Source organism: Pristiophorus japonicus, chromosome 7, assembly GCF_044704955.1.
Source record: "Pristiophorus japonicus isolate sPriJap1 chromosome 7, sPriJap1.hap1, whole genome shotgun sequence".
In the NCBI taxonomy this organism is placed as follows: Eukaryota; Metazoa; Chordata; class Chondrichthyes; family Pristiophoridae; genus Pristiophorus; species Pristiophorus japonicus.
Window position 1 is genome coordinate 216721570 of NC_091983.1, and position 21148 is coordinate 216742717.

The window sequence follows — 21148 nt, forward strand, 5'->3', positions numbered from 1 at the left end:
AGGAGATTTAGGAGTGTAGCTGGGACAACTCCCTCCCATTTTCCTCTCTGTTAGTGTAAATCTCCATGGCCTCTGCTTGTGACCCCTGCCCTCCGCCCCCACCACTCGCTCTCGCGATTTCAGTGTGGCTGAGGTGAGCTTGGTTTCTCCACTACCCATTCTTGCCATAGCGTACTGCTCCTTTAAGTAGTGGTGGCTTCATCATACTTCCACTTTGCTCATCTCCTTTTAAAATCTCCTACTCAAAAAACGGCAGTGTAAATAAAGGAGCTCAGGAGAGCAGCAAAACTCCGAGCTGCGACAGTCTGCAGACGAATGGCGATTAAAAAATAATTCCTCCGATATATATATATATATATAGAGAGAGAGTTTAATCATTCTTCTCACAGGCTCTTGGATACAGAAAGATATGGATTTATCATCCACAGTGAATAAGTGGATCTGCCCTCTCGCCCTCATGTGGTGCTCAAACACGGTTTGATCATCTGTGATCAGATGGCTGGTGTGACACAGACTAGGAGTCATTCTCCAGCAATGGGATTCCTGTGTGAGAGGAGCAGAGGCCGCGATTAAAGAGGAAACGACAAAGTAAATTACATAGAGTGTACAGCACAGAAATAGGACATTCGGCCCACAGGTTCATGCCGGTGTTTTCGCTCCACCCCCCAGCCTCCTCCCACCCCTCTTCATCTCACCCTATCAACACATTCGTCTGTTCCTTTCTCCTTCTAGCTTCTCCTTAAATGCATCTATGCTATTTGCCTCAACTACTTTTTGCAGTTTCAGCCATGGCTCAGTGTCCCATTCCAGAGACTTAAGCACAAAAATCTAGACTGACCCTCCAGTGCAGTACTGAGGGAGTGCTGCACTGTCGGAGATGCTGTCTTTCGGAAGAGATGTTAAACCAAGGCCCCATCTGTCCAGTCAGGTGGATTTCAAAGGTCCAACGGCACTATTTCGAAGAAGAGCATGGGAATTCTCGCCGATGTCTTGGCTAATGCTTATCTTTTAATCATCACAAAAAGAACAGATTATCAGGTCATTATCACATTGCTTTTTGTGGGATCTTGCTGTGTGCAAATTGGCTGCCTCGTTTTCTACAGTACACTAGTGACTACACTTCAAAACGTACTTCATGGTTGGGAAGTCCTGTGATCATGAAAGGCGCTGTATAAATGCAAGTCTTTCTTTCATTTCCTTGTTGTAGAAAGCTCCACATTATAATCATTCGCGAGGTAAAGAAGTTTCACCTGAATCGTGAGTATCTTGCAGTGCAATCATATCCTTCCTGTAATATGGTGACCACAACGGCATGCAGTATGCTAGCTGTGGCCTAACTAGAGTTGTATACATCCTAGCATAACTTCCCTGCTCTTACATTCTATGCCTCGGCTAATAAAGGAGCTCGGGAGAGCAGCAAATCTCCAAGCTGTGACAGTCTGCAGACAGATGGCGATTAAAAAATAATTCCTCCAATATATAGTTCAATTCTTCTTCTCACAGGCTCTTAGATACAGAAAGATATGGATTTATCATCCACAGTGAATAAGTGGATCTGCCCTCTCGCCCTCTTGTGGTGCTCAAACACGGTTTGATCATCTGTGATCAGATGGCTGGTGTGACACAGACAGATGAGACGTCATTCTCCAGCAACGGGATTCCTGTATGAGAGGAGCATAGGCCGAGAGTTTAGGGCTTTCCCACAAGTGGAAACATCAACCTGTGAGAGCTTCTCCTGAGACAGAACTATGTGCGATGGGAGGGCATGTCGGGCATTTCGGACATTAAATCCTGCACGTTGACCTCTGCACCCAGCATACCATTAAGATCTGCATCAGGACGCCTAACACACGCCATTTACTCCCCTATACCACCCATATTGTGGATCAGTCTATTCATATAATATAATATGGCATAATATGGTAGAATTCTTCATTAAGATGGAGAGTGACACAGTTAATTCAGAGACTAGGGTGCTGAACTGAAAGAAAGTTAACTTCGATGGTATGAGACGTGAATTGGCTAGGATAGACTAGCGAATGATACTTAAAGGGTTGACGGTGGATAGGCAATGGCAGACAGTTAAAGATCAGGTGGATGAACTTCAACAATTGTACATCGCTGTCTGGAGTAAAAATAAAATGGGGAAGGTGGCTCAACCGTGGCTAACAAGGGAAATTAGGGATAGTGTTAAACCCAAGGAAGAGGCACATAAATTGGCTAGAAAAAGCAGCAAACCTGAGGACTGGGAGAAATTTAGAATTCAGCAGAGGAGGACAAAGGGTTTAATTAGGTGGGGGAAAATAGAGTATGAGAGGAAGCTTGCAGGGAACATAAAAACTGACTGCAAAACCTTCTATAAATATGTGAAGAGAAAAAGATTAGTGAAGACAAATGTAGGTCCCTTGCAGTCAGAATCAGGTGAATTTATAATGGGGAACAAAGAAATGGCAGACCAATTGAACAAATACTTTGGTTCTGTCTTCACTAAGGAAGACACAAATAACCTTCCGGAAATACTAGGGACCGAGGGTCTAGCAAGAAAGAGGAACTGAAGGAAATCCTTATTAGTCAGGAAATTGTGTTAGGGAAATTGATGGGACTGAAGGCCGATAAATCCCCAGGGCCTGATAGTCTGCATCCCAGAGTACTTAAGGGAGTGGCCCCAGAAATAGTGGATGCATTTGTGGTCATTTTCCGACTTTCTATAGACTCTGGATCAGTTCCTATGGATTGGAAGATAGCTAATGTAACCCCACTTTTTAAAAAAGGAGGGAGAGAAAACAGGGAATTATAGACCGGTTAGTGGGGAAAATGTTGGAATCAAGTATTAAAGATGTAATAGCATCACATTTGGAAAGCAGTGACAGGATCGGTCCAAGTTAGCATGGATTTATGAAAGGGAAATCATGCTTGACAAATCTTCTAGAATTTTTTTAGGGTCTAACTAGAAGAGTGGAGAAGGGAGAACCGGTGGATGTGGTGTATTTGGACTTTCAAAAGGCTTTTGACAAGGTCCCACACATGAGATTAGTGTGAAAAATTAAAGCACATGGTATTGGGGGTAATGTATTGACGTGGTTGGTAGACCAGGAAGCAAAGAGAAAGAATAAACGGGTCCTTTTCAGAATGGCAGGCAGTGACTAGTGGGGTACCGCAGGGCTCAGTGCTGGGACCCCAGCTCTTTACAATATACATTAATGATTTAGACGAAGGAATTGAATGTAATATCTCCAAGTTTGCAGATGACACTAAGCTGGGTGGCAGTGTGAGCTGTGAGGGGGATGTTAAGAGGCTGCAGGGTGAGTGGGCAAACGCATGGCAGCTGCAGTATAATGTGGATAAATGTGAGGTTATCCACTTTGGTGGCAAAAACAGGAAGACAGATTATTATCTGAATGGTGACAGATTAGGAAAAGGGGAGGTGCAACGAGACCTTGGTGTCATGGTACAACAGTCATTGAAAGTTGGCATGCAGGTACAGCAGGCGGTGAAGAAGGCAAATGGCATGTTGGCCTTTATAGCTAGAGGATTTGAGTATAAGAGCAGGGAGGTGTTACTGCAGTTGTACAGGGCCTTGGTGAGGCCACACATTGAATATTGTGTACAGTTTTGGTCTCCTAATCTGAGGAAGGACATTCTTGCTATTGAGGGAGTGCAGAGAAGGTTCACCAGACTGATTCCCGGGATGGCAGGACTGACATATGAAGAAAGACTGGATCGACTAGGCTTATATTCACTGGAATTTAGAAGAATGAGAGGGGATCTCATAGAAACATATAAAATTCTGATGGGATTGGACAGGTTAGATGCAGGAGGAATATTCCCGGTGTTGGGGAAGTCCAGAACCAGGGGACACAGTCTAGGGGTAAGGGGTAAGACATTTAGGACCAAGATGAGGAGAAACCTCTTCACTCAGAGAGTGGTGAACCTGTGGAATTCTCTACCACAGAAAGTTGTTGAGGCCAGTTCGTTAGATATATTCAAAAGGGCGTTAGATGTGGCCCTTACAGCTAAAGGGATCAAGGGGTATGGAGAGAAAGCAGGAATGGAGTACTAAAGTTGCAAAAAATGATCAGCCATGATCATATTGAATGGTGGTGCAGGCTCGAAGGGCTGAATGGCCTACTCCTGCACCTATTTTCTATGTTTTTATGTTTCTTTGCCATGGCTCAGTGGTAGCACTCTTGCCTCTGAGTGAGAAGATCGAGGATTCAACCTCACTCCAAAGATTTGAGCATGTAGCCCAGGCTGACACTCCAGGGCAGTGCTGATAGAGTGCTGCACTGTCGGAGTTGCCATCTTTCGAATGGCTGTAAAGTGTTTTGAGACATCCTGAGGTTCTGAAAGGCGCTATAGAAATGCAAGATCTTTCTTCCTTAAATGCTAATGCATGACATTTACCCCTATATATCACTTCCATGGTATATCTATCTGTAAACTTAACTGGACCAGCCACATAAATGCCATGGCTACAAAAGCAGGTCAGAAGCTGAGTATTCTGCAGTGAGTGTCTCACCTCTTGACTCCCCAAAGCTTCTCCACCATCTACAAGGCACAAGTCAGGAAGTACGATGGAAAACTCTCCAGCTGCTTGAATGAGTGCAGCTCCAACTGCATTCAATACCATGACTCAACAGGGCCTCATTGTCAAATACAAGGACATTATATACTGTTCTGGGTACTGTTGAGGGAGGTGGCTCATTAGGGGAAGGCAGCAGCAGCCAAGTTCATGGCACTATGGGTGACTCTGCTGCACAAGAGGGCAGGAAAAATAATGGGAGAGCTATAGTGATAGGGGATTCTATTGTAAGGGGAATAGATAGGCGTTTCGGCGGCCGCAAACGAGACTCCAGGATGGTAAGTTGCCTCCCTAGTGCAAGGGTCAAGGATGTCTCGGAGCAGCTGCAGGGCATTCTGGAGGAGGAGGGTGAACAGCCAGCTGTCGTGTTACATATAGGTACCAACAATGTAGGTAAAAAAACTAAAAGGGTTGAGGTCCTACAAGCTGAATTTAGGGAGCTAGGAGTTAAATTAAAAAGTAGGACCTCAAAGGTAGTAATCTCAGGATTGCTACCAGTACTACGTGCTAGTCAGAGCAGGAATAGCAGGATAGTTCCGATGAATACGTGGTTTGAGGAATGGTGCAAGGGGGAGGGATTCAAATTCCTGAGACATTGGAACCGGTTCTGGGGGAAGTGGGACCAGTACAAACCGGGCGGACTGCACCTGGGCAGGACCGAAACCGATGTCCTAGGCGGAGTGTTTGCTAGTGCTATTGGGGAGGGTGTAAACTAATATGGCAGGGGGATGGGAATCTATGCAGGGAGGCAGAGGGAAGTAAAAAGGAGGCAGAAGCAAAAGGTAAGAAGGAGAAAAGCAAGAGTGGAGGGCAGAGAAATCAAGGGCAAAAATCAAAAAGGGCCACATTATAGCATAATTCTAGAAGGACAAAGAGTGCTAAAAAAACAAGCCTGAAGGCTCTGAGACTCAACGCAAGGAGTATTCGTAATAAGGCAGATAGCTGTTAACGGATATGTTGTAATTGGGATTACGGAGACATGGCTCCAGGGTGACCAAAGCTGGGAACTCAACATCCAGAGGTATTTAATATTTAGGAAGGATAGACAGAAAGGAAAAGGAGGTAGGGTAGCGTTAATGGTTAAAGAGGAGATTAACGCAATATTAAGGAAGGACTTTAGCTTGGATGATGTGGAATCTATATGGGTAGAGCTGCGAAACACCAAAGGGCAGAAAACACTAGTGGGAGTTGTGTACAGACCACCAAACAGTAGTAGTGAGGTTGGGGATGACATCAAACAGGAAATTAGGGATGCGTGCAATAAAGGTACAGCAGTTATCATGGGTGACTTTAATCTACATATAGATTGGGCTAACCAAACTGGTAGCAATACTGTGGAGGAGGATTTCCTGGAGTGTATAAGGGATGGTTTTCTAGACCAAGAGGAACCAACTAGAGAACAGGCCATCCTAGGTTGGGTCTTGTGTAATGAGAGAGGATGAATTAGCAATCTTGTTGTGCGAGGCCCCTTGGGGAAGAGTGAACATAATATGGTAGAATTCTTCATTAAGATGGAGAGTGACACAGTTAATTCAGAGACTAGGGTGCTGAACTTAAAGAAAGGTAACTTCGATAGTATGAGATGTGAATTGGCTAGGATAGAGTATGAGAGTAAGCTTGCAAGGAACATAAAAACTGATTGCAAAAGTTTCTATAGATATGTGAAGAGAAAAAGATTAGTGAAGACTAATGTAGGTCCCTTGCAGTCAGAATCAGGTGAATTTATAATGGGGAACAAGGAAATGGCAGACCAATTGAACAAATACTTTGATTCTGTCTTCACTAAGGAAGACATGAATAACCTCCCGAAAATACTAGGGGGCTGAGGGTCTTGCGAGAAGGAGGAACTGAGGGAAATTCTTAATGGTCAGGAAATTGTGTTAGGGAACTTGATAGGATTGAAGGCCGATAAATCCCTGGGGCCTGATAGTCTGCATCCCTGAGTACTTGAAGTGGCCCTAGAACTAGTGGATGCATTGGTGGTAATTTTCCAACATTCCATGGACTCTGGATCAGTTCCTATGGATTGGAGGGTAGCTAATGTAACCCCACTTTTTAAAAAAGGGAGAGAAAAAACAGGGAATTATAGTCTGGTTAGCCTGACATCGGTGGTGCGGAAAATGCTGGAATTAAGGATGTCATAGCAGCACATTTGGAAAGCAGTGACGAGATTGGTCCAAGTTAGCATGGATTTATGAAAGGGAAATCATGCTTGACAAATCTTCTAGAATTTTTTGAGGGTGTATCTAGTAGAGTGGATAAGGGAGAACCAGTGGATGAGGTGTATTTGGACTTTCAAAAGGCTTTTGACAAGGTCCCACATAAGAGATTAGTGTGCAAAATTAAGACACATGGGATTGGGGGTAATGTATTGACGTGGATAGAGAACTAGTTGGCAGACAGGAAGCAGAGAGTGGGAATAAACAAGGTCCTTTTCAGAATGGCAGGCAGTGACTAGTGGGGTACCGTAAGGTTCCGTGCTGGGACTCCAGCTATTTACAATATACATTAATGATGTGGACGAAGGAATTGAGTGTAATATCTCCAAGTTTGCAGATGACACTAAGCTGGATGGCGGTGTGAGCTGTGAGGAAGATTCTAAGAGGCTGCAGGATGACTTGGACAGATTAGGTGAGTGGGTAAATGCATGGCAGATGCAATATAATGTGGATAACATAGAAACATAGAAAATAGGTGCATCAGTAGGCCATTCAGCCCTTCGAGCCTGCACCACAATTCAATATGATTATGGCTGATCATGCACTTCAGTACCACATTCCTGCTTTCTCTCCATACCCCTTGATCCCTCTAGCCGTAAGGGCCACATCTCATTATCATCATAGGCAGTCCCTCGGGATCGAGGAAGACTTGCTTCCACTCTTAGCATAAGTTCTTAGGTGGCTGTACAGTCCAATATGAGAATCACAGTTTCTGTCACAGGTGGGACAGATAGTCGTTGAGGGAACGGGTGGGCAGGGAGCCTGGTTTGCCGCACGCTCCTTCCGCTGCCTGCGCTTGATTTCTGCATGCTCTCGGCGACGATACTCGAGGAGCTCAGCGCCCTCCCGAATGCACTTCCTCCACTTAGGGCAGTCTATGGCCAAGGACTCCCAGGTGTCAGTGGGGATGTCGCACTTTATCAGGTAAGCTTTGAGGGTGTCCTTGTAACGTTTCCTCTGCCCGCCTTTGGCTCGTTTGCCGTGGACGTGTTACAAGTAGATCGCTTGCTTTGGGAATCTCGTGTCTGGCATGCGAACTGTGTGGCCTGCCCAGCGGAGCTGATCAAGTGTGGTCAGTGCTTCAATGCTGGGGATGTTGGCCTGGATGAGGACGCTAATGTTTGTGCATCTGTCCTCCCAGGGGATTTGCAGGATCTTGCGGAGACATCGCTGGTGGTATTTCTCCAGCGACTTGAGGTGGCTGCTGTACATGGTCCACATCTCTGAGCCATACAGGAGGGCGGGTATTACTATGGCCTTGTAGACCATGAGCTTGGTGACAGTTTTGAGGGCCTGGTCTTCAAACACTCTTTACCTCAGGCGACCAAAGGCTGCACTGGTGCACTGGAGGCGGTGTTGTACCTCTTCATCAATGCCTGCTCTTGTTGATAGGAGGCTCCCGAGATAGGGGAAGTGGTCCACGTTGTCCAGGGCCACGCCGTGGATCTTGATGTTTGGGGGGCAGTGCTGTGCGGCGAGGACAGGCTGGGGTAGGATCTTTGTCTTAGTAATGTTTAGCGTAAGGCCCATGCTTTCATATGCCTCGGTAAATAAGTCGACTATGTCCTGGAGTTCAGCCTCTGTGTGTGCACAGACGCAGGCGTTGTCCGCGTACTGTAGCTCGATGACAGAGGTTGGAGTGGTCTTGGACCTGGCCTGGAGACAGCAAAAGTTGAACAGCTTCCCATGGGTTCTGTAGTTTAGCTCCACTCCAGCGAGGAGCTTGTCAACTGTGAGGTGGAGCATGGCAGTGAGGAAGATTGAGAAGAGGGTTGGGGCGATGATGCAGCTCTGCTTGACCCCAGTCCGGACATGAATTGGGTTTGTGATGGATCCATTGGTAAGGATCACAGCTTGCATGTCGTCGTGGAGCAGGCGGAGTATGATGACGTACCTTTGGGGGCATCCGAAATGGAGGAGGACGCTCCATAGACCCTCGCGGTTGACAGTGTTAAAGGCCTTTGTAAGTTCGAAGAAGGCCATGTATAAGGGCTGGCGCTGTTCCCTGCATTTTTCCTGCAGCTGTCGCGCTGCAAAAATCATGTCCCTTGTGCCCCGGAGGGGACGAAATCCGCACTGTGATTCCGGGAGGAGCTCCTCAGCCACGGGGAGAAGATGATTGAGGAGGACTCTAGTGCCGACTTTCCCAGTGGCTGATAGCAGGGAGATTCCTCTGTAGTTGCCGCAGTCGGACTTGTCCCCTTTTTTAAAGATGGTCACGATCACTCCATCCCTGAGATCTCCCAGCATGCTCTCCTCCCTCCAGGTGAGAGAGATGAGGTCATATATTCATGCCAACAGTGCCTCTCCGCCATACTTCAGTGCCTCAGCAGGGATTCCACCCGCTCCCATAGCCTTGTTGTTTTTTAGCTGTCTTATGGCCTTTTCTATCTCATACAGTGTTGGAGTCTCACTGAGGTGGTGACAGGTCGCATGCTGCGGGATGGAGTCGAGAACACTCGAGTCAAAGGCAGAGTCTCGGTTCAGGAGATCTTCGAAGTGTTCCTTCCAGCGGGCCCTGCTGTCCTTGATGAGTGTTACCCTGTTCTTGGCCAGGAGTAGGGTGGGGCTTTGGGAGTTTGATCCATATGTGGCCTTGACTGCGATGAAGAATCCTCGCACATCATGGCTGTCAGCCAGCTGCTGTATCTCCTGTGCTTTCTCCATCTACCACCTATTCTTTAGGTCCCGGGTTTTTTATTGGACCTCAGCCTTGAGCTGCCTGTAATGCTGCTTTGCTGCTCCAGAGTTGGGTTGCTGTTTAAGGCTCAGAAATGCTCTGCGCTTGCATTCTATTAGTTCCTGAATCACCTGATCATTCTCATCAAACCAGTCCTGGTGTTTCCTGGTTGAGTGACTGAGCGTCTCTTTGCAGACACTGGTTATGGAGGGAAGACCAAGTGCTGTGGGCATTCTGCGTCTCGGGGTCATCAAGGCATGCCAGGTTAGCTGTGAGGCGCTGACCGTAAAGGGCTCTCTTGGCTGGGTCCTTAAGTGCCCCGGCATTGACTTTTTTGAGACACTGTTTCTGCTGCCCCCTCCGCTTTGGGACTATGTTAATGCCGATGATGGATCGGATTAAACGGTGGTCCGTCCAGCAGTCGTCAACTCCTGTCATGGCACAGGTGATACGCACATCCTTGCGATCCCTGGCTCGGATGATGACATAGTCGAGCAGGTGCCAGTGCTTGGAGCGAGGGTGTTGCCACGATGTCTTGTATTTGTCTCTCTGGTGGAACAAGGTGTTGGTGATGCCAAGTTCATGTTCTAGACATTTTGTCAGGAGCAGGGTACCGCTGAAGTTGTATATATTATAGTGAATAATAAAACCCTGTATATATTATAGTCAATAACACAGCCTGTATATATTATAGTCAATAACACATCTTGTATATATTATAGTCAATAACACAGCCTGTATATATTATAGTCAATAACACATCTTGTATATATTATAGTCAATAACACACCCTGTATATATTTGAAATATATAACATTTCAAAATAAAAGGTTCAGTGCTGGGACCCCATCTATTTACAATATACGTTAATGATTTAGACGAAGGAATTGAATGTAATATCTCCAAGTTTGCAGATGACACTGAGCTGGGTGGCAGTGTGAGCTGTGAGGAGGATGCTAATGCAGGGTGAATTGGACAGGTTAGGTGCGTGGGAAAATACATGCAGAAGCAGTATAATGTAGATAAATGTGAGATTATCCACTTTGGTGGTTAAAAACAGGAAGGTGGATTATTATCTGAATGGTGACAGATTAGTAAAAAGTGAGGTGCAACGAGACCTGGGTGTCATGGTACATCGGTCATTGAAAGTTGGCATGTTGGCCTTCATAGCGAGAAGATTTGAGTATTGGAGCAGGGAGGTCTTACTGCAGTTATACAGGGCCTTGGTGAGGCCACAACTTGAATATTGTGTGCAGTTTTGGTCTCCAAATCTGAGGAAGGACATTCTTGCTATTGAGGGAGTGCAGCAAAGGTTCACCAGACTGATTCCCGGGATGGCAGGACTGACATATGAAGAAAGACTGGATCAACTAGGCTTATATTCGCTGGAATTTAGAAGAATGAGAGGGGATCTCATACAAGCATATAAAATTCTGACAGGATTGGACAGGTTAGATGCAGGAAGAATGTTCCCGATGTTGGGGAAGTCCAGAACTAGGGGTCACAATCTAAGGATAAGGGGTAAGCCATATAGGACCGAGATGAGGAGAAACGTTTTCACCCAGAGAATTGTGAACCTATGGAATTCTCTACCACAGAAAGTCCAGTTCGTTGGGTATATTCAAAAGGGAGTTAGTTGTGGCCCTTGATGCTAAAGGGATCAGCGGGTATGGAGAGAAGGCAGGAGTGGGGTATTGAATGATCATCCATAATCATATTGAATGGTGGTGCAGGTTCGAAGGGCCGAATGGCCTGCTCCTGCACCTATTTTCTGTTTCTATGTTTCTATTAAACAGCTTGTTCACACAAACACACACACACACACACACACACACAAATATATGCAAATTCACACATACACATACGCACACACACGTACACACATCACATATTTTGTGGTATATATTAATGATTTAGACTTAAATGCAGGGGGCATGATAAAGAAGTTTGCAGATGATACAAAAATTGGCCGTGTGGTTGACAGTGAGTAGGAAAGCTCTAGACTACAGGAAGATATCACTGAACTAATCAGTTGGGCAGAAAAATGGCAAATGGAATTAAATCCGGAGAAGTGTGAGGTAATGCATTTGGGGAGGTGCAATAAGGCAAGGGAATACACAATAAATGGAGGATACTGAGCAGTGTGGAGGAAAAGAGAGACCTTGGAGTATATGGCCACAGATCCTGAAAGGTAGCAGAACAGGTCGATTAGGTAGTTAAAAAGGCATACGGAATGCTTTCCTTTATTAGCCGAGGCATAGAATATAAGAGCTAAAACTGTATACAACACTGGTTAGGCCACAGCTAGAGTACTGCATGCAGTTCTGGTCACCACATTACAGGAAGGATGTGATTGCACTGGAGAGGGTGCAGAGGAGATTTTCGAGGATGTTGCCTTGTCTTGAGAATTTTAGCTGTGAGGAAACATTGGATAGGCTGGATTTGTTTTCTTTGGAACAGAGAGGGCTAAGGGGAGATTTAATTGAAGTGTATAAAATTATGAAGGGCCTGGAGAAGATGAAAGCAGCGCGAAAGCAGGAGCAGCACAAACGGACCCGTGAGGGGAAAAAAAATTAAATCAGCGGGTGACGTCACCGGAAACCAGGAAGGTGATTGGTTGGTGAGTATTTTTCTCTCCTTTTTTTCCTAAACTTGACAGCGATTTAAATTAAGAGCCGGGATCACAGATTAAAACTATACGCAGATAATTGAAAATTCAAAACTTGAAAATCTAACTAGCTAAATAAAGCACAATAGAGATGGCAGGGCAGGTGATGTGTTGCAGCTGCAGTATGTGGGAGCTGGTGGACACCAGTGTAATCCACGGCGACCACATCTGCAGTAAGTGTCTGCAGCTCGATGAACTTCGGCTCAGGGTTGATGAGCTGGAGTCCGAGCTTCGGACACTGCGATACATCAGGGAGGGGGAGAGTTACCTGGACACTTTGTTCCTCTTAGGGTAAATAATTAAAATTTGGTCCGTGGTCAGGGGCACGAGGGTGTGACTAGTGAAGCAAGTATGGGGACCCAGGATATAGTGATGGAGGAGCCTCGGCCTTTGTATTTGTCCAACAGGTATGAGGTACTTGCAGCCTGTGTGGACGAGAGCAGGGACTGCAGGGAGGATGAGCAAACTGACCACAGCACCGTGGCACAGGAGGCCATTCAAGTCGGGGGAGTAAAAAGAAATGAGGTAGTGTTAGGGCACAGTATAGTTAAGGAGATAGATACTGTTTACTATAGCCGAGAACGCAAGTCCCAAAGGCTGCGTTGCCTGCCCGGGTTAAGGACATCTCCTCTGGGCTGGAGAGGAACTTGGAGTGGAAGGGGAAAGATCCAGTTGTGGTCCACGTGGGTACCAACAACATAAGTAGGACAAAGAAAGAGGTTCTGCTGAGGGAGTATGAGCAGCTAGGGACTAAATTAAAAAGCAGAACCACAAACATAATAATCTTTGGAATACCACCTGAGCCACTAGCAAATTTACATAAGATCAAAGAGATGAATGCGTGGATCAAAGATTGGTGTGGTATATAACAGCAAAATACTGCGGATGGTGAAATCTAAAATAAGGAGGGATATACTTACAGTGGAGGCAGTTCAGAGAAGGTTCACGAGGTTGATTCCTGAGGTGAAGGAGTTGTCTTATGAAGAAAGGTTCAGCAGGTTGGGCCGATACTCATCGGAGTTTAGAAGAATGAGAGGGGATCTTATTAAAACATTTAAGATTCTGAGGGAGCTTGCCAGTGTAGATACAGAGAGGTTGTTTCCCTTCGTGGGGGAATCTAGAACTCGGGGGCATGTTTCAGAATAAGGAGTCGCCCATTTAAAACTGAGATGAGGAGGAATTTCTTCTCTCAGAGGGAATCTTTGGAATTCTCTACCCCAGAGAGCTGTGGAGGCTGGGTCATTGAATATATTTAAGGTGGAGATAGACAGATAATTGAATGATAAGGGAGTCAAGGGTTATGGGTAGCGGGCAGGGAAGTGGAGTTAAGACCAAGATCAGATCAGCCATGGTCTTATTGAAGGGCGGAGCAGGCTCGAGGGGCCAAATGGCCTACTCCTGCTCCTATTTCTTCTAGAGTGGATAGGAAGGATGTATTTCCCTTAGCAGAGGGGTCAATAACCAAGGGGCATAGATTTAAAGTAGTTGGTAGAAGGATTAGCAGGGCGATGAGGAGAAAAGATTTCATCCAGAGGGCGAGGTCAGTGAAATATGCTTAAGAAATGCAATCTTTTAAGGACATAAGAAATAAGAACAAGAGTAGGCCATGTGGCCTCACAAGCCTGCTCTGCCGTTCAATATCAATGCTGATCTTCCATCTCAATTGATTCCCCCAGTGTCCAAAAATCTATCATATTTCAGCCTTGAATATGAAGGAGGGAGTTTGCAAAGTTTGATCTTTCCTCCCCCAGCAAAGCCCGACAGTGGGGCATCATGTTATCCAGTGATGTTGAGGGAAGGTGACAGGAGTGAAAGAAAATAACAAGACTGGTCCACTCACCTGCAGTACATTTTATTAGCGATCCTCTCATCTGCAATCCAGGCTTCAGCATTGAGGAGGGGGGCGGGATGGTTTGAGCTCAGTACCAACGCCAGCATCAGTACTCAAAAAACAGGAGGCAATGGCAGCGCGGGACAAAGTAAGAGGCCATTGCCAGCAGCACACAAGGCCCAGCATCACCTGACCCCACCTGGTCGAATAGCCTTCCCTAACAAGAGTCCAGAAAGGAGGAAACCCAAAAAGAGAAGGGGGAGGGTGGGGGGGGGGGAAGAGAGAAAAATGTAGGTATCAAAAGAAAAAAAACCATGCTGAGAGAAAGAGGGAGAAGGACAGAGAGAGAAAACAAGGAACACATAACACAAGAAAGGAAAGACAGAGGCAGGAGCTGAATCCAGGGGATGGGCCCTCATGGGGAACCTGTGGAGGAGTTGAAAAATTCAAAAATAGATCATAGAAAGCACAGAATTGCCCTGCAGCAGAGTCAGCAGGAATTAGTCTACCCACCTGAGAGGAGCGACGGGGAAACTTCACCCGGGCTGAGGGGAAGTGAAGAGCTTTGTTGAGAAAAAAAAAAGTTTTCTTTCCCAGGCAAGTGAAAACCTCTCCTGTTAATCGTTCTCTCTCTGCTCCCTAATCCAGGCTTCGTTGTGGGGAAGTATCGAGCCCACTCAGACAGGGGCTGAGCTGCTAGATAGAGGTGTCCCCACCTCCCTCCTTCTCCATATCCTTCCTTCCTCCTTCTCCTCATCTCCTGAAGGGCCAAAGGTCAAAAGCTGCCATCAGGAGCCTCTTGCGAGCCTTCTGAACCTCTGCTGAAGCTTTGGCCCACCTGGCAATGCTGGGTTATAGCTATGGGCCAACGGACCCAGAAAGGTACCAGAGATGAGGGACTTCAGTGATGTGGAGAGATTGGAGACGCTGGGGTGGTTCTTCTTAGAGCAGAGAAGGTTAAGATTTAATAGAGGTGTTCAAAATCATGAAGGGTTTTGGTGTAGTAAATAAGGTAGAAACTGCAGGAGGGGCAGTAACTAGAGGACACAGATTTAAGATCATTGGCCAAGAAGCCAGGGGGGGAAAATGAGAAGAATTTGTTCTATGCAGCGAGTTGTTGTGATCTGGAATGCTCTGCCTGAAAGGGCAGGTGAAGCAGATTCAATAATAACTTTCAAAATGGAATTGGATAAACTTTTGAAAAGGAGAAATGTGCAGGGTTGTGGGTTAAGGGCAGGGGAGTGGGACTAATTGGACAGCTCTGCCAAAGAGCCAGCACAGGCATTGTGGGTCAAATGGCCTCCTTGTGTGCTGTTTGATTCTATGAACAAATGTTCAAAAGGATTGACCAAGCTTGACTACCAGAGTCAACAATGTCTCTCTCAATCTGTAGTATCTCTCAATCCCCGCGCTCCCAATCTATCCTCTTCAACATCCAAGATAGCCACTCTCAACCTGATTTGCTCAGAGTTATAACAAAATGAACCTGCATCAGAAGGGTCTTGAACAAGACAACACTGGATATGGCTGACGGTCCATTGCGTTGAGGTTGGAGAACCAAGACTATGGGACAGATTTGCATAGCAGCCTCCCTAATGTGGGGGTCAGATGGGGGGGGACTGGGAACCAACACAATTTCACGCCAACCAAAATCACTCGGGTCCAACTTTCCCTTCACTGAGGTGTTGAAGCAGCAGAGTGCAGAGAAGGGGAGGCAAGTGGGGTGATGGGGACTTAACTTGGTAGGGTGGTGGGGAAAGGAGAGGGGGCTGAAAATAGGAATAGGATAGCGGCTCTGTGTCAGGTGTTGCGCCTCCTTATGTTACAGTGGGAAGAGCCTCTGCTTCTTCTGCGATGTCACTGCTTCCTGTCTTCCGAGTGCTGCTGGCCCCTCCCACCCATGGGGAAGCTTGGATTTGGAGAGGGGGAGAATGATTAAAAAGAAAAAGATCATCATCAAATATGGGATTCACCTCCAGAACGCAATCGCAATGGAGCAGCTTGGCTGCTCGTGTGGCATGGGATCCCTGTCACCTATCGTTAGCCTGCTGTTTATCACTCGCTGGTTATATTCTGCCCTAGTGACTATATGTTAATCCCTCTCCTTTAATACTGTGCCTATTCTCGGCTTTAGTTGCTCGTGTGATACCTTCAGTGAATAGTGTCTTTGTTAAGGGAGTGAGGATTCATCCGGGCTCTATTATTGCTCTGATTTTAACCCTCTGACTGGCGGAAACCAGAGGAGGGGGGCAGTTAAAATGGAGTTAGCGACTTCACTCATTTCTCATAATGGAGATTTAAGCCTCCAGAATAAACTCCAATCACCCCAATGAAGCTTTAACTCACTGCAATGAAGCCCAGTCACCCCAACCAGCTGCACAAACATCAACAAACAAAGCTGCAATGCACTCTACAAACCCCCCCAACTCTACAAACCCCCCAACTCTACAAACCCCCCAACACTACAACACCCCAAATCCACAAACCCCCAACTCTACAAACCCCTCAACTCTACAAACCCCCCAACTCTACAAACCCCCCCAGCTCTACAACCCCCCCAATTCTATAACCCCCTCAACTCTACAAACCCCCCAACTCTACAAACCCCCCCAGCTCTACAACCCCCCCAATTCTATAACCCCCTCAACTCTACAAACCCCCCAACTCTACAAACCCCCCAACTCTACAAACCCCCCAACTCTACAAACCCCCAACTCTACAAACCACCCAACTCTACAAACCCCCAACTCTACAAACCCCCAACTCTACAAACCCCCAACTCTACAAAACCCCCAACTCTACAAACCACCTAACTCTATAACCCCCAACTCTACAAACCCCCCAACTCTACAAAACACCCAACTCTACAACCCCCCAACTCTACAAACCCCCAACTCTACAAACCACCTAACTCTACAACCCCCAACTCTACAAAGCACCCAACTCTACAAATCACCCAACTCTACAAAGCACCCAACTCTACAACCCCCAACTCTACAAAGCACCCAACTCTACAACCCCCAACTCTACAAAGCACCCAACTCTACAAAGCACCCAACTCTACAAAGCACCCAACTCTACAAAGCACCCAACTCTACAAACTCCCCAACTCTACAAACCACCCAACTCTACAAACCCCCAACTCTACAAACTCCCCAACTCTACAAACTCCCCAACTCTACAAACTCCCCAACTCTACAAACCACCCAACTCTACAAACCCCCAACTCTACAAACTCCCCAACTCTACAAACTCCCCAACTCTACACCCAACTCTACAAACTCCAACTCTACAAACCCCCAACTTTACAACCCCCCAACTCTACAACCCCCCCCCCCCCTCAACTCTACAAACCCCAACCACATGGTTGGGTGTAATATATTAGCATGGATAGAGGATTGGCTAACTAACAGAAAACAGAGAGTGGGGATAAATGGGTCATTTTCCGGTTGGCAAACAGGAACTCGTGGGATGCCACAGGGATCGGTGCTGGGGCGTCACCTATTTACAATCTATATTAATAACTTGGATGAAGGGACCGAGTGTAATGTAGCCAAATTTGCTGATGATACAAAGATGGGTGGGAAAGCAAGTTGTGAGGAGGACTCAAAAAATCTGCAAATGTATATAGACAGACTAAGTGAGTGGGCAAACATTTGGCAGATGGAGTATAATGTAGGTAAGTGTGAGGTTATCCACTTTGGCAGGAAAAATAAAAAATAAAATTATCATTTAAATGAAGAGCAATTACAAAGTGCTGCAGTACAGAGGGACCTGGGGGTCCTTGTGCATGAAACATAAAAAGTTAGTATGCAGATATAGCAAGTGATCAGGAAGGCAAATGGAATCGCAAGGGGGAAGGAGTACAAAAGCAGTGACGTCCTGCTACAACTGTACAGGGTATTGGTGAGGCCACACCTAGCGCACTGCATATAATTTTGGTGTTATTTAAGGAGAAATATACTTGCATTGGAGGCTGTTCGGAGAAGGTTCACGAGGTTATTTCCTGAGATGAAGGGGTTTACTTATGAAGAAAGGTTGAGTAGATTGGGCCTATACCCATTGGAGTTTAGAAGAATGAGGGGTGATCTTATTGAAATGTATAACATGCTGAGAGGGTTCGACAAGGTAGTTGCAGAGAGGATCTTTACCCCCGTGGGGGAATCTACCAACTCTACAAACTCCCAAACAACTCTATAACTCCCATCCAAATCTACAAATTCCCAAACAACTCGACAAACTCCCATCCAACTCGACAAACTCCCGACCAACTCGACAAACTCCCAACCAACTCGACAAACTCCCAACCAACTCGACAAACTCCCAACCAACTCGACAAACTCCCAACCAACTCGACAAACTCCCAACCAACTCGACAAACTCCCAACCAACTCGACAAACTCCCATCCAACTCGACAAACTCCCATCCAACTCGACAAACTCCCGACCAACTCGACAAACTCCCGACCAACTCGACAAACTCCCAACCAACTCGACAAACTCCCAACCAACTCGACAAACTCCCAACCAACTCGACAAACTCCCATCCAACTTTACAAACTCCCAAATAACTCTATAATTCCCAAACAACTCCATAACTCCCAAACAACTCTACAAACTCCCAAACAACTCTACAAACTCCCAAACAACTCTACAAACTCCCAAACAACTCTACAAACTCCCAAACAACTCTACAAACTCCCAAACAACTCCATAACTCCCAAACAACTCTACAAACTCCCAAACAACTCTACAAACGCTATAACTCCCAACCAACTCTACAAACTCACAAACAACTCTATAACTCCCACCCAACTCTACAAACGCTATAACTCCCAAACAACTCTATAGCTCCCAAACCACTCTATAACTCCCATCCTACTCTATGAACTCCCATCCAACTCTACAAACTCCCAACCAACTCAGAAACTCCCAAACAACTCTACAAACTCCCATCCAACTCTACAAACTCCCATCCAATTCTACAAACTCTCATCCAACTCTACAAACTCTCATCCAACTCTACAAACTCTCATCCAACTCTACAAACTCTCATCCAACTCTACAAACTCTCATCCAACTCTACAAACTCTCATCCAACTCTACAAACTCTCATCCAACTCTACAAACTCTCATCCAACTCTACAAACTCTCATCCAACTCTACAACTCCCATCCAACTCTATAACTCCTAAATAACTCTATAACTCCCAAATAACTCTATAACTCCCAATCAACTTTTTAACTCCCAACCAACTTTATAACTCCCAACCAACTCCACATACCCCCAATTCCACAAAGCCCCAGCAAACCCTAGAAATGTGACCATTTTACAAACCCAAACCATCATTAGTTATATGCTATCATGGATGGTCTCGCATCCTCCACCCTCCATTACCTTCAGCTTATTAAATGCTCTGCTGCCTGTATCCTATACCATACCAAGTCACACTCAAATTAAATTTCTCATCCTTATGTTTAAATCCCTCCATGGGCTTGTCTCTCCCTATCTCTGTCACCTGCTCCTGACTTAAAACCCCGTCAAACTCTCCGCTCCTCTGACCTCAATCACTTGCCGCCACCCCCACCCCCCCCTCCCCACTCCTCCACCCCTCAATTGGTGGCCATGTTGTCAGCTGCCTCGGCTGACAACATGGGAATCTTGTAGCTTTCCCATATTTTCTCCAAGGCCAGCTTTCCAAGTCTTCCTAAGCTCTCAGCAAGCCCTAGCATCTCTTCCGGTGACCCACCACCCAGCCCTCCTGCCCAGCCATTTGTCCTCTGCGGTTTGCCATTTGCTACTCAAAATTCAAAGCCCCGCCCGATTAATCTGTAGGTTCCTTTTGTTCTGTGAGGGATTGTCTGGTGCTGAACACTCACCGTCTGCGATGTTAATACTGGGAGACGTTGAAGCTGTGTTCTCCGTTTCTGGGCCGTCGTTGATTTCCTCCGTGATCGGGTGCGTTGCTGCCGTACCGAACGACATCGATGGCGACGAATCCTCCCCTTCCCCAATCCCCGAGCAGTCTAATTGGCCAGGCCGGGCCATGGGCACGGGATTCGCTGCTAAAACCGGGTCGGCTGCACGCCCAGGATAAGCAGGAGGGTTCTGGTCATCCTGTTGTATCGCCTCGTCTCCCTGTCCCACTGGGGCCGTGACCTCCGGCGCCGAGCTGTTAGTTGTGCAGTTGCACACTGCCTCTTCGTAGGTGGGCAATATGACTGGCACTCCATCAACCACCACAAAATTCCGGCTACCTGAAGTGTCTTGGTCGCTGCCGGAACACAATTCGAAAAGGGCGCTTGTTAAAGGAAGAGGTAAATGTATGTGTTCTTACTTATACATGGCTATCCATGGCTTTGATTCGACTATTCCAATATTTTCCTGGCCGGCTTCCTGCCTTCCACCATCCATAAACTTGAGCTCATCCAAAAATCTGCTACACATATCCTTACTCGCACCAAGTCCCGCTCACCTATCACCCCTGTGCTCGCTGACCTATATTGGCTCCTGGTCCAACAACGCCTCGATCTTAAAATTCTCATCATTGTGTTCAAATCCCTCCATGGCCTCACTCCTCCCCATCTCTGTAATCTCCTCCAACCCTACAATCCTCCTAGATCTCGGCACTCATCCAATTCTGTTTTCCTGCACATTCCCGATTTTAATCACTCCACCATTGGTGGCTGTGCCTTCTGTTGCCTGGGCCCGAAGCTCTGCCTAAACCTCTCTGCCTCACTCCCTCTCTTCCCTCCTTTGATGTTCCTTAAAACCTTAAAACCTGGATGGTTTCTTGGAACAATACGTTGTGGAACCAACCAGTGAGCAGACTATTTTAATTCTGATAATGAGTAATGAGTTTGGATTAATTAAAGATCTTGTACTGAAGGATCCTCTTGGGAAGAGTAATCATAGCATGGTAGAATTTCAAATTCAGTTTGAGGGTGAGAAAGCTAGGTCTCAAACTAGTGTCCTGAACTTAAATAAAGGTAATTACAAAGGTATGAAGGCAGAGTTGGTTAAAGTGGACTGGAAAAATATAATAAAAGGTAAGACTGTAGAAAAGCAGTGGCAAACATTTAAGGAGATATTTCATAACTCTCAGCAAAGGTATATTCCAGTGAGAAAAAAGGACTCTAAGAGAAGGTTGAAACATCCGTGGCTAACT

General features: G+C 46.3%; 1 protein-coding gene across 1 annotated transcript in view; it reads right to left on the minus strand.

Moving 5' to 3' along the window:
- Positions 1-396: 396 nt before the first annotated feature.
- susd4 (sushi domain containing 4) overlaps positions 397-21148 on the minus strand; it is a 247139-nt gene continuing 226387 nt past the window's right edge. The window contains exons 11-12 of the mRNA XM_070884571.1: positions 19860-20254; positions 397-543 (exon numbers count right to left, since the gene is read on the minus strand). Of these exons, the coding sequence (XP_070740672.1) occupies positions 515-543; positions 19860-20254 (424 nt within the window). The 3' untranslated portion in view covers positions 397-514. The remainder of the gene's footprint in view (positions 544-19859; positions 20255-21148) is intronic.